The sequence below is a fragment of the Asparagus officinalis genome, chromosome 5 (assembly GCF_001876935.1).
Source record: "Asparagus officinalis chromosome 5, Aspof.V1, whole genome shotgun sequence".
NCBI lineage: Eukaryota > Viridiplantae > Streptophyta > Magnoliopsida > Asparagales > Asparagaceae > Asparagus > Asparagus officinalis.
The window spans coordinates 33,088,070-33,103,491 of NC_033798.1; the positions used below are offsets into that span (position 1 = coordinate 33,088,070).

At 37.8% G+C, this 15,422-nt stretch overlaps 1 protein-coding gene across 1 annotated transcript in view; it reads left to right on the top strand.

Moving 5' to 3' along the window:
- LOC109842694 (tropinone reductase homolog At2g29290-like) overlaps positions 9,483-15,422 on the top strand; it is a 28,429-nt gene continuing 22,489 nt past the window's right edge. Inside the window, exon 1 of the mRNA XM_020411549.1 lies at positions 9,483-9,629. Coding sequence (XP_020267138.1) covers positions 9,508-9,629 — 122 coding nt within the window. The 5' untranslated portion in view covers positions 9,483-9,507. The remainder of the gene's footprint in view (positions 9,630-15,422) is intronic.

Here is a 15,422-nt window from a genome sequence, read left to right on the forward strand (position 1 = left end):
ATTTGAAAGTAAAAATAAATATTCATTTGAGTCTAACTTATGTTTGAGATGATTTAGAATAGGAGTATACATGTATGGAACAAGAACAAGGGGAAAAGAATTGAGAATCAGCTTAAAAGCAGATTTTAGCAAGTGGACCATAGATGGTGCTACATTGACTATCGATGGCACCCAATGCATCATTGATGATGTTATGAATCATTGGTGAGGCAAGATTTCAAAGAGGTTCAAATCATTGATGGGGTCATCGACAATAGATGGTCGCTATGTAGCCATCGATGGTCAAGAGCCGCTATCTATAGTCAAAAGTCTGATTCTAATTTTCAGTATTCAAACTCATCTGTTTGTTGCTTAATACCTCTCAACCCGATCCTACGTTTTCATTGACTCTTTCCTGACATAACTTTAGAAAAAGAGAAAAAGAAAGAGGAAGATAGAGAGAGCTAATTAAGGTTTCAACATAGGTGATAATCTTGCTTAGGTTTCTCAGAAAACATTCTTGATGCTGTTCTTCATCATCCGGTCATCAACCATTCAAGGAATTGCCCTTGGATCCCAATTTCATCATCGTTCTTCCAGTTCTCCATAATATATCTTTTGGAGAATGATCTTACTCAAAATGGGTTGTAAAATCATTCTAGCTACGCTTAATTATTATTATTTTTTATTTAAACTTGTTTTTATAGTGTACTCAATTCGGGGTGAATTGAGGGTTTACGGCGCACTCAAGTCTGGGTTAATTGAGGAATTAGTCACTAGCTAGGGCTAGGGATACTCATGTTTGAAGAATTTAGTTTAGATGACTAGTTTAGGAGAAAGTAGGGTTTCGATCTTGTAAGCCTACTGAATTGGGTATGTGATTCAGAAAACTTTCACATAGTGAGAAGGCCTTTTCGTGAGAAGGAATAATGAATGTAGGATTATTTATTTAAACCACTATAAAAGTCTTATATAATTTGGTTGTAATCTTTTTTCTATATTGTACATTGTTTATTATTTTTCTTATTACTATTTTTATTCTGCTGCATATTCTGTGATATCCTGAAAAACAGTAGGCAATCATAATCACCATCCATTTAGGCTTCCATCTCGAATCCAACATCATCAGTCTGAAACGTACAATTAAGTTATGGCACATGTAGCAAAGAAAGAGTACATCCACCTATCCTCAAGCACATAAATCATCCGCTAAGTTATCAAGTCATAAAATTGTTGCACGCGACGGAAATTTCGGCAGCACTTCGACAGCACAACAAGAGAGTCAGGTCGTAATAAGAATTCTCGTTTCACCAAGGGAATAAAAACCTTAAGCAAAATATCTCAACAAAGTGGGATATCAGCTCTTCCTCTCATCAGTTCTAGGACTGGCCTATCGAGGGAACCTAAAAAAGCTATTACAAATCATACAAATACCGAGACAACCAATTTTATGTGGTTCGGCAAATTACCTACGTCCACAAGGAGAGGATGAGGAGATTCTACTAAATCAAGGAGAGTATAAAGGGTTACAATCTCACAAAACTCACAAACTAACCCTCAACTAAAGCTCTCAACTTGCTCACAAAATCTCCCTCTCACAATGCTCAAAAGTTTCTCTAATCTCTAATTACCACTCTCCTCTATTTTGATGATTGATTCTAATCTCCATATATATAGAAAAACTAAAACCAAAACAGACTAGGAATCCTAAAACCAAAAACAATACAAATTAGGAATCCTAATAACCTCATGTTACCAAAATAGATTAGGAATCCTAATAACCTCATGTTACCAAAATAGATTAAGAATACTGATATCCAACAATTCTCCACCTCGGTGAAGTATTCCCAAAACTGAGCCGACACCAACATTAGCACCAATATGTCGTCTCACCAAATTTGGATACACCAATGTGGTTGCCTACGTACCACCTCTCCCAAGGGATCAAGTAGCCCGTAGTTCATCCAAATGGCTGTCAAAGGCCTCAACAATCATGAATGTACAACAAGTTTCGACAATGATGAAATTTGTTGCTCGGAACCACCTTAGTGAGTATACCCGCCAGATTATCCTTCGTGTGGACTTTCACAATCTCCACATCGCCATCTCCAAGAACATCTCGAATGAAGTGATTATGAACGTTAATCTGCTTCGTCCTCGCATGAAAAACCTGACTCTTCGCCAAATATATAGCACTCATTCTATCATAATGAATAGTGACGGACCGCTGTGATATACCAAGTTCCTCCAAAAGTCCTCAAAGCCAAATAGCCTCCTTCACAGCCTCTATAATCGCCATATACTCTGCCTCCGTTGTAGACGAAGCCACCATCGACTGTAAGGTGCATCTCCAATGCACCCCGTAGTAGACCGGCGCGTATCCAAGTCCCCAGCATAATCCGAATCAACATAACCAATGCATAGCTTCCCACCTGTAGTGTCCCGCTCATAAACTAAACCAACATTAAGCGTACCTCGAATGTACCTCAAAATCTATCTCACGACGTCCCAATGACCCACTCTTGGATCGTGCATGTATCTCGAAACCATGCTCACTACCTATGACAAGTCTGATCTCGTACATACCATTGCGTACATCAAGCTCCCAACCACTCTTGCATATGGAGTCTTTGACATCAACTCTCTATCTTCAACTATCTTTGGTGAAAGATCAGATGAAAGCTTCAAATGTGCTCCCAATGGTATACTAACTGACTTCGTATCCATGCTAACATGAAATCGCTGTACAACCTTCTTCAAATAAGCCACATGTGTCTAATAAATTTTGCCCTTCTTCTTGTCTTTGCCGATCTCCATTCCCAAAATACATTTGGCCTTACCCAAGTTCTTCATCTCAAACTCATTTGAAAGCTGAACTTTCAACTCATCTATAGCCGACCTGGAAGTAGAGGCAACCAACATGTCATCGACATAAAGTAACAAATAGATGTACGCACCTCCTTTGAACTTATGAAAATATACGTTAGGATCAAACTGGCTCCGAGTATACGAATGATCAATCATAAAACCATCGAATCGCCTATACCACTATCGAGGAGACTGCTTCAAACCGTATAGCGATTTCTTCATAAAACCATCGAATCGCCTATACCACTATCGAGGAGACTGCTTCAAACCGTATAGCGATTTCTTCAATCTGCAAACCAACTTATCTTTCCCTGCAGCTCGGAATCCCAATGGCTGAGTCATATATATTTCTTCATTAAGATCACCATGAAGAAATGGCATCTTCACATCCAACTGATCTAACTCCAAACCATATTGTGCCACTAAAGCTAGCAAAATCCGAATCGAAGAGTGCTTCACCACCGAAAAGAAAACCTTATTATAGTCAATACATTCCTCTCGTGCATAGCCCTTCACAACCAACCTAGCTTTGAACCTCAATGGAGTGTCCTTAATGCCCTCCTTCTTTGTATATACCCACTTGCAACCAATTATCTTCCGCCCCTTTGGAAGCTCAACAAGCTCCCACGTATCATTCTTGTGAAGAGACTCCATCTCCTCCTACATAGCCACCTGCCATGAATCCGCCTCCGAGCTCTGCTCGGCCTCTCTGAATGTAGTAGGCACCATCTCATCGATACTCTCCACTGAAAGTGCATACGCAACTGTGTCAGCATACCGTGTTGGCATCCGTATGTCTCTCCTCTGTCTCCAAACCGCAATAGAATCGTGAACCTGAGCCGTCGGTACCTGGTCCTGCATAATTGTACTCGTATCCTCCTCCTCATTGCCGTGCACGCCTGGCGTCACCTCAGTCGGTACTCTAATAGATACTGCACCATCTGGACACTGTGGAACTGCATCGATCTCCACCACCTACGATATCTCCTCCGTCGAGTCGTTCTCCACCTGATGAGAGCTGGGAAGCTTCAAGATAGAAGCCTCATCAAACGTGATGTCTCTACTCAGCACAATCTTCCTATCAACTAGATCCCATAGTTTGTATCCCTTGACACCACGCTTGAATCCTACAAATATAGCCTTCCTAGCTCAAGGTTCCAATTTATCTGTTCTCACATAATAAAATGCAGGGCACCCGAATACCTTAAGCTGGTCATAGCCATGTGCTGGCTCTCCCGACCACATCTCCATAGGGGTCTTCCCCTCAATCGCTGATGAAGGTAACCTATTAATGAGGTGGCTCGCATATGTAAGTGCCTCAGCTCAAAAGATCTTCTCCAAACTACTCTGCGACAATAAACATCGGATATTCTCCAGCAAGACCGATTTAACCTCTCTTCCATCCCATTTTTCTACAGTGTATGACTAACCATGAAGTGCCTCTCTATACCCTTGCCTCGACATAGCTGTAGAAAGAGGTCTGAAGTATATTCACCATCGATGTCGGATCGCAACGTCTTGATCTTTCTCCCAGTCTGTAGTTCTAATCTCTTCTTCCACTCTATAAATAAATCTAGGACTTCATTCTTATGCTTCATGGTGTACACCCAACAACGCCTAGAATAGTCATCTACGAACATGACGAACCAATGTCGACCATCAAGTGATGCAGTCTTGGTGGGACCCCAAATATCTATGTACACGTAGTCTAGGATGCCCCTCGTCCTATGAATAGTAGTTCCGAACTTCACCTTCGTCATCTTGCTAAGAACACAGTGCTCAGAGAATTCCACTTTACCACTCTTGGCTTCCTTCAATAGCCCCTGCTTGCATAAAGCCTGCAGTGACTTCTCTCCTGTGTGCCCCAACCTATAATGCCAAAGCATGCTCATGTCCGTCTCTGAAATAGCTGAAGCAACCTGGCCAATCTCGGTGCTCCCCTTCAGATAATACAAGTTCTGATTGCGGACTCCCTTCATCACCACTAAAGATCCCTTAGTAGCCTTTGCTACAACGTCCTCAAAAGTCACCTTGAATCCCTTCGCCTCCAAAGCTCCAACAGAAATAAGATTCTTCTTCAGCTGAGGAACAAATCTCACCTCCTTCATGTTCGCGGGAAAAATTGTAGCTTTCATCATTGATTCCATTGTACACTCTTGTAATAGTTTATCGATTACAAAGATCCGGTCTTTTTATAAGATCCGGTTACAACGAAAATCAAATAAAAAGAAATGAAAAATTACAACTTTGTTTCCTTGTTTGTCGAACAAATCGCGAGCTCCTGTTTTGCGGTCGCTCGCTTTTGTGGGTTCTTTGCCTGCGCCGGGGTTTATCCGTGGACCACCGCGAGATCTAGATCCGATCAGATCTAAGCAGTACGACGGGTATTATTTCACCAAGGAAATAATAGCCGGGGAGGATTGGTTCACCAAGGAAACAATCGTCCAAGTCTCGGGATCTAAGACCAAGCTTAGATCCGGAGTACGTCTGCGTAGATCTGAGATCCGGTCCTCTCGAACACCTGCCTTTTTTGGCGTTGACGATCGCTGAGCACCAGATCTGGAAGAGTGAATCCCCGAAGTCCCAAAGCTCCAATCTTTTTTAAGTTTTGAGTCTTGAATCCGGCAGAGCTTCGCCTCCAAAATTTCCAACCCTCTCAAATGAACAAGGGGGTGGCCTATTTATAGGCTACCCTCACTGTGCCTTGGGCACAGGGTGGCCGGCCACAAGTGGCTCGGCCGGCCACCTTGGTGGCTCGGTGAGCCGACCTCCAGGTGTTTATCGTTTTGCCTCTTTGTGCCTGTTTTCCGGTTCTGCGGTTGATAGGTTCGGATTCGATTTTGTGGTTGATTTATCCAGACTTGATTCGTTGACCTGTCCGCTTTTCGGTCTTGTCCGTGATTCAGTTGTGCGGTTGATTGACTCGTTGACCTGATTTGGCAGTAAATCTGGATCCTGATTAGGCAGTAAATCCACTTCTAAGTTCGAGTCCGAAACCGATCTTGATTCGATCGTGATTCGTCCGAGTATGCTCTTGGTTGGATGACTCGTTGACTCTTCGAACACTTGGCTTGATCCCGCACACGAATGGACGTATTCCGTTGTTTGCGTGCGACTAGTCAATCTCGTTGCCTCGTTGGTTTGTCGGTTTGCGCCGAGCTGAGCTAAGGGACCTATAAGCAATTTTATATGCCTACACTTCAATTCACGGACTACTCCATCGTGCATCCAAATCCTTATGGTACCTATCCCATAAATAACACAAGATTGATCATTTCCCATGACTACAACTCCCCCATCGAGCTTCTCAAAAGATGCAAACCAACCTCGCCTAGGGATCACACGATAGGTAGCGCCGGAATCAAGCATCCAATCTGATGCATCTTCATGGTTCACCTCCGGAGTAATCAATAGAGAAAAGCTCGAATCATCGGAATCATTGTCTTTCGCAATATTCACCTCATTGGCCTTCGGGCCCTTTTTCTTGCTATTCTCCTTCTCTTTGATCTTTGGACAATCTCTTTTCCAGTGTCCCTGCTCCTTGCAGAATGCACATTGGTTCTTTCTAAGTTGGTGACGACCTCTTGACTTTGACATTCCTCTATTACCACCTTTCGAATATGGGCTTCTACCTCTCGTCGACAATACCTCACCTGAAGTACTAGCACGGGAAGTCTCATTGTCCTTCCTCCTCAGATCATAATTCATCAATGCATTAGTAACTTTACTATAGCTAATAGAAGATCTCTCATTCAACAAAGTGAGCACAAAGGTGTCATACTCCTCATCCGGTAAGGAGCCCAATAAGATAATAGCCTTGTACTCATCTGATATCTTCTCATCAATATTTGCTAAGTCCGACAACAACTTCGTATAGTTGTTCACATGAGCCGCAAGCGAGGTGCCTCTGGACATCTGGAATCTGAATAACCTATGCAGCAAATGCAACTTATTCTCAACACTCTTCGTAAGATACTTATTGTTGAAAATTTTCCACATCTTCATCGCAGACGTCACCCCAATCACATCATATTTCAGCTCATGTTCCAAACATGACCTGATCACCCCACAAGCATTCCTATTCATCTTTTCTCATATCGCCTCTTCATATTTTGGTGGTCTCTCGTGGACCATAGTGGTCTCCTCCAAGTTCTGAGCATTGAGCACATCATGTACGTCGCTCATCCACAAACCAAAGTTGATTTTATCGTTATATTTCACTATACTAATTTTGGTATTCTGAAAACCAACTTGAACTGTCCTCGCCATCGATTTGTTGCTTTCATCTTCTTCTCCCATTGCAAACTAACTCCAAGTTGTAGAGAAAGAATCAAATTTTGATAGAAATTAAGAATCACCCAACTGAACCCTAAATTGGATTCCAAATAGATCTCTTATCCACACGAGGAAAGCGAAATCTCCAACGGCAACTCCTAATGTTATCTCCACCGAAGCCTAGAACTCCAAGAACCAAGCTTCACACAAGAATCTTCCTCCACCTAATTCCAAAAAACCCTAGATCTGAAATCTGGGCTCTGATACCACTTGTTGCGCGTAGCGAAAATTTTGGCAGCACTTCGGCAGCATAACAAGAGAGTCAGGTTGCAATAGAAATTCTCATTTCACCAAGAAAATAAGAACCTTAAGCAAAATATTTTAACAAAGTGGGATATCAACTCTTCCTCTCATCTGTTCTAGGACTGACATGTCGAGGGAACCTAAATAAGCTATTACAAATTACATAAATAGCGAGACAACCAATTTTATATGGTTCGGCAAATTGCCTACGTCCACGGGGAGAGGCTGGGGAGATTCCACTAAATCAATGAGAGTACAAAGGATTACAATCTCACAAAACTCACAAACTAACCCTCAACCAAAGCTCTCAACTTGCTCACAATATCTCCCGCTCACAATGCTCAAAAGTCTCTCTAATCTCTAATTACCACTCTCCTCTATTTTGATGATTGATTCTAATCATCATATATATAGAAAAACTAAAACCAAAACAGACTAGGAATCCTAAAACCAAAAACAAAACAAATTAGGAATCCTAATAACCTCATTTTACCAAAATATATTAGGAATCCTAATAACCTCATGTTACCAAAATAGATTAGGAATCCTAATAACCTCATTGGTAGATTAGGAATACTGCTATCCAACAAAAATAAGAACATCATAGATCACAATTCTTGATGCAACGAAGAAGAAGTTCCTTGGAATCTACCAAGGAGTCCTTTGAATCCATGGACGGGATATAACCTTAACTCCACGAAATTGATAAGAGAGAAAAGCTTATTAAAAATAAGTAATGTCTAGGATTAACAATATTCTTCTAAAATAGAAAAAACAGCTGACTCCTGATAGACATAGTTTTTTTAACCGAAAATTCTCAATCATCTCTAGTCAAACATGTCAAATTTATTCATTGATGGCAGGAATAGCTAGTAAAAGCTTACAAAAAATGACCGGGGTCTCGAAAAAAATTTGAACATGTGAAAAAGCATGATATTACACCACTGCACTATAACAAAAAACATAAAACATATCCAAAAATCTTGAGATCCCAAAAGAAAGGAAAATACAATGAAACTAGCCCAAGTGTGACCTGTTGTTCAAAGTAGTTACACATTTTTTTAATATGATGCAAACCCCAAGAATCATCGAGGAGACCAATTAACTATTTCAAGATAAATTCAAAACGTTATTATAAAATCGGTTTTTCTATAGAGTGCCCATGGGCACTCTATAAGAGATGAGAGAGATAGAGAGAAATGAATAGTTCATGGGCCCCTCTGATTTGCATTAATTTCTGTGCATAATTCATTTCTCCCTATCTCTCTCCTCTCTTATAGAGTGCCCATGGGCACTCTATAGAAAAACCGTTATAAAATTGAGCTTCATTTCTCGAATCATCTGCTACCAATCTATCTGTAAACATAATTTGCTTCTCTAAAAACATGCGGAACAGAATAACACACATTATGCAAAATTGATATAATTTCAATCCAGGTTGCTCTATACTTCTAGTGGTTCGATTTTTTTTTTTAAATCTCTACAGGAATCTAAGAACCTGATTCGATCTCAACAAGTATTATACCATTGTCATGATAGACATAATTAATTTACCAAACATAAATACAATATGCATGCATCTGAGCCCTCTCTGTCCTAATTATATTTTTTTTTGCATATGTACCCCTCAAATCTACTATATTTGTAAAATTATCCTTTAAATCTTAATATTTGCAAAATTTATCCATATCTTTGACGTCGATTTTTTTCTACCCCTTTCACTTAGCAATTTTAGTTTCTTAAAGGGAAACTGTCACAAACTTATTAGGAATTATTGAAAAATTTTCCAAACTATTGGGACTTTTTGACATTGTCATGTTTAAAAACCAACATTCTTAAGTTAAAGCAATAAAAAGATCCATTATGCTAGTCTTGAGGCGCAACTTAGTAAATATCAAAATTTAAGGGGCACGTATATAAATATTGAAGATTTGAGCGGTACGCATAGAGAACCCATAATAAAATAATGACTGAAGTGGACTTTTTAAGAAAAATATTAATCGCATAGAGATTTGAGGCTGAGTAAACACTGAACAGTATTTATTAATGACATTCCGATAATAAAGAGAGGAAGACCAAGATATGAGGCCAAGAGAGAGAGAAGCAGAGATAAGGGAGAAGAAAGGTAAAGAAGCATCCATGGAGAAGCGATGGTCTCTGCAAGGAACTACAGCTCTAGTCACTGGAGGAACTAAAGGAATAGGGTACCTTTCTTCAATATTTTAGCTTCTAATATTTTTCATTCACACTCTCTAGTAGTGTCCTCATTATGAATTTCTCCATCATTCTTTTATGGGTTTTTCGTTTTTAAACTAAAAGCTTTGCCATCATCAATTTTATACCAAAAAATTACGTCCAAAATTAACAAATCATCAACTTCGATAGGTAAGCTTAGAACATTAGAACTTGTCAAATTATACGCATCACATTCAACGAAATTGATGATTTGCTCATTTGGGATTTTTCTTTTCCAAAGTTGATGATTTGGGATAGTTTTGCAAAGATTAAGATTTAGGGATTATTTGCAAATATGCATGATTTAGGGGGTATATACATATAAAAAAAAAAGTCTATTCCGAACTCATACACTTCCAAATTGACTTGTACTCCCAAAATACCAAACGCACTTATTTCCAAACCCAAACTCAAGTTTTTGTTATGATTGTATTCATATTAAAAAAAATTACATACTATAACAAAAATTTACAAAAGTATACCACCTCCTTCCTCTCAAAATCCCGAACCCAAACTCAAGTTTTTGTTATTACTATGTGTTGCGCGTGGTTATTTTTTGAGTTTTTTATTTAGTATAATTAGGTTGGCAAATAGTTTAAAAAAGGGGCCCTGAAAGACCCTACCCGATAGCCGTATTACAATTCTCAACTTACAGAGTAGCTTTCATCCCCAACAAAAAGATGAAAGCACTATACGTATTTTTACATATTTAGTCATGATTACATGAAACCACACATAAAAGAAAAATAGCAACAAAACATATTCAAATATACCTGCAAAATATATAGTCTCAACTCGAGTTATGCCTATATGAATCACCATCTAGACACCAACCAATTAACTCAACATGTCCACAAGGACAGGCCAGACTGAATCCTCATAAACTACATCCTTTTACACAGTTTGGGACTTAATCTTCTAACAACCAAAACTACAAATAGTGAATTCAAATATAAAAAAGTTCTAAAAAAAGATTAAGAATTTCTTAAAAAGATTATGAATTTCATAAAAAATCAATTATGCAGAAGGATTCCTAGTATGATAGGACATGTAAATTCATTGTCCATATACTTGTAAACTGTGAATAATATTTGGTATAGTGTGAAAAATTAAATAACTATATATGACATGTGTAAATTAATTAATAAATTATACACAAATTATATCTAGTCTGGTTGTTTGCAAATAATACTATCCCAATAAAAACTTAAAAGTATTCAACAAAATTTGGTGAGTTCTAAAATATCTTGGCATCTTGCTGCATCTTCATGTAGTTCTGAATTGGGAAACCGAGAGAGCATAAAAAATCACTTGGTTTCCATCTCCCAAAAAATTAAAAAAAAGTTCAAACTTACTATTAAACCAGCACCAAAGAATAAAATGGATGGGGGCAACGTGGAGGATGAATTAGCCGAAGGATTGTACTTGATACAGATCGATGTACTGTTGAAGAAATACTTGAGGTGTTGTTGGTATTTGAAAGTAGGAGTTTTTTAGAGTCAATTTCGGGTGGAGATGGAGAGAGGAGTAGTATTTGAATTTTTTTAAATGAAGAGGCAAGGAGATTGAATGCTGAAAGAGAAGAGAAAGAGATTTATAATTTTAGTGAAGACATGCTATTATTATGACAAAGGAGGAGATGTGGAGATGAACCAGTAAAGGCTATAAAATAATGAGTCGTTAATTTTATTAATTTAATTTAAGTTAATTTAATTATAATTAGAATATATAATATAAATAAGGTTTAGGGGTAAAATTGTCCATAGAAAGTTTTATCCATACTCCCTCTTTTAAAGAGAAATATGATTGTATTCATATAAAAAAAGAATACATACTATAACCAAAATTAACAAAAACATACCATCTCTTTCCTCTCTCAAAATCCAAACGAGTATTGTGAGAAAGAGAAGAAACTCAGATGTGCGCATGATGGGTTGCGTGGGAAGGAGAAGATGGCGGAGCAGTGGGTTTGGAAGTGAAGCTTTTTGATTTTGAAAGAGGGAAAGGATATCGGCATAATTTTGTAATCTTGGAGTATTTTGTATAGGGTTGTAAATGCACCCCTAATTGTGAATAGACCGCCCTATAGTTATGTATGTGTGAGTATAACCCTATAGTTTTGTTTTGTGTAGTATCCCCCCCCCCCCCCCCACACCCCACACACACACACACACAACACACACACCCCAAGTGAATTACTTACTCTAAAATCATTAAAAAGATTTTGGGAGTCGGATAGAACCCTACAGTTCTAGTGTGGGGTTGGACCCACATTGTTTTCTTACTTTTAAATGAGTCAGAAGTGTTATTCGCACTTGGGCCGATACTAATGATCTATTCACACAAATAGAACTATATGACATCTATTCATAATTTACGCTTTTGTACATGAATACAATAATAATAAACTTGGGTCTAAAAATAAATGAAATACTTTGAGTCTAAAGGTAATTCAGAAATACGTGGGTTTAAAAATAAAAGTATGGTTATCTAGTCTAGTATGTTATTATGCAACCTATATATATATATATATATATATATATATATATATATATATATATATATATATATATATATATATATATATTATATATATATATATATATATATTATATATATATATATATAGTATATATAATATCCGACTTCAGACCGCCCTATAGTTATGTATGTGTGAGTATAACCCTATAGTTTTGTTTTGTGTAGTATCCCCCCCCCCCCCCCCCACACCCCACACACACACACACAAACACACACACCCCAAGTGAATTACTTACTCTAAAATCATTAAAAAGATTTTGAGGAGTCGGATAGAACCCCTACAGTTCTAGTGGTGGGGTTGGACCCACATTGTTTTTCTTACTTTTAAATGAGTCAGAAGTGTTATTCGCACTTGGGCCGATACTAATGATCTATTCACACAATAGAACTATATGACATCTATTCATAATTTACGCTTTTGTACATGAATACAATAATAATAAACTTGGGTCTAAAAATAAATGAAATACTTTGAGTCTAAAAGGTAATTCAGAAATACGTGGGTTTAAAAATAAAAGTATGGTTATCTAGTCTAGTATGTTATTATGCAACCTATAATATATATATATATATATATATATATATATATATATATATATATATATATATATATTATATATTATATATATATATATATATATATTATATATATATATATATATATATATATATCCGACTTCACATCTTCATCTTCATTTTTATAATTGCACTATAATAGTTTATAAGTTGTAACTAGTTGAATAGTTTAGGTCTACATTTTAGACTATAACTTCTAGTAAATGCTTAATGGGTAAGTATGTTTTGCTCATTGGGTCCTATTGTCTGCATAATATATTTAGTAGATTGAGTACACATAATGATGACACATGGATACTTCTCTAGAAATAGAACATATGGCTTAGATTTGGCTGTCGAGGACGTTGTCATGAGGCATTAGACCCTCCACTGTAAAGGGAAGGATAGATAAAAATCAAGATTTAGTTTGTGCATTCCTGCAAAAAATCTAATGTCTAGCTGGATTGAGATCCTCTACAATTTGGTGGTAATTGGAGAGTGTTCAATTATCTCATTCCTATTCCGCTATTTCTATTCAAATGGCTGAGATAAAACTATACAGGATTTCCACTATCACAATATCAACCTTCACAATGGTGATTCTAAAGATGATAGTGGTTTTCAAGATAATATTTAGAGTCCTACATGTCTTTGTCTTAGTTGTTGGAATTAGAATAGAAGAATATGTTGGGTTAATTAGACACTCTTGAATTACCATCTACTTAGAGGGGATCCCAATCCTATCCTAGGGCACATTCTATTGGAATGGATAAAGAAAATATTGAGTTTCTTTCCTATTCAAACTCAATTGTATTGGAAATACAATTTCTAAGGGGCGTATTTGCATACACCTGTATTTCTTTCCATATATCTTGAGATTCTTTCACAGATGTTTTCACTTTTTCGTAATCAACAAAACGTGACTATCACGTATTAATTTTCTTCTTTCCTTTTATTTTCCTTCTTCGTTTCACATTTCCTCCACCTTTGCATTTTTCTTCACAAGCAACAGGTTCACAACAGCGAATATCTTTACGGGAAAAATCAAGATGGCTATAAAAAAGGATCTCAAGGAAGGCTGATGAGCACAAGAAATGATTGAGCAATCTTCTCTCTCTCAACAATTCTCATCAATTTATTTAATTTCTGATTTTATTTTGTCTGGCAAATATCCATTGAACAAGAGACCGGAGTTCGCAGTTCGCTCTGGTGTCGGCCTTCTTAGGGTGTCTCGGAATTTGGTTTTCCAGACCTGATTTTTGGTTTGTTTTCTTGATATAAATAGGAACTTTGTTCCTAGGGTTTTTTTGGTGGAGCAAAGTGGTTTTTCAGAGAAAAAAAAGGAGAATTTTTTCAGATCTGAAATAGGTGAGATCTTGAGGAGAGGAAAAAGTGAGTGCTTGGGGAGATTGTACAAGAAAGAGATTGTCTTTTCTTGGGTAAAATCTAAGCTTCATCTCTTTGGGACGAGCTTGTGGGTTGTGCAAGTCGTCGGTGTTCTCCATCATAGTGGAATCTCCCTTCACCCCTCCCGTGGACGTAGGCAAGTTTGCCGAACCACACATATCTCTCGCCTCATTTACTTTGGGTATTATTTTTTGTGTATTTGCCATTGCTTGTCGTTCCCTCGATATTCAGATCTAGATTTGATATCGGGAAGAGTGTATATCTCACCTCGCTGAGATATTCACTTCTGTTCTTGTTTCATATCGAAACAGGAACATCGAGGTTGGCTTGAGTTTTGTGTAAACTCAACCAAGGTTTTCTCTCGAGGCGATTCGCTTCTGCGGTGAGTGGGCACGTCGGTGCCCAACAATTGCTATCAGAGCCCTTATTCAGATTAGGGTTGGTAGAGCTTCCGATTTGATGTGGTGCTTGGTTATTATGTGGTGCACACAAGGTGTTTGTTGAAATTCCTAAAAGAAGCTGATTTACTAAAACAAGCGGAGAATGACGTCTACCAGAAAAATAGTTAAAGTTAGAAAGTATGAAATTAAAAAGTTTAATGAGAAGAATAATTTTTCTTATTGGAGGATGCAGATGAAAAATTCATTGATTTCGCAGCAATTGCACAAGGCTTTGGTAGGAAGAGAAAAGAAGCAAAAAAATATGTCGGATGAGGATTGGGAAGAGTTAAATCTCGAAGCACGAGCGTCGATTATCCTATGCCTTGAGAGGGATGTAGCTTTCTTGGTGGATAGAGAAGCAACGATGGTAGGTGTGTGGTCAAAGTTAAAGAGTACCTCCATGACGAAGATCCTAACAAATCGGATCTACTTGAAATTTAAATTGTATACTTGCAAAATGGAGGAAGGCTCATCAATCCAGGAGTACATCAACAAGTTTGATAGGATCATATCGGATTTGAATGACATTGATATGAAAGTAGAAGACGAAGGTCAAGCACTTCTACTACTTCTTTCTTTACCAAAGTCTTATGAGAACCTGGTACAAACATTGATGCTCGTAGGTGACAATTTTTGAAGATGGATGAGACTAGAACGTCGCTTCTAGCAGATGATCTTTGGAAAATTATAACTAGTGACATGGCTACTAATGATAACAAGGAGAAGGCACAGAGATTGTTTGTAAGAGGAAGGAGCAATGAGCGAGGAAAAGGCAAGGGGTGATACGAGTCGCCGTGCGAGCACATTTGATCGCGGAAT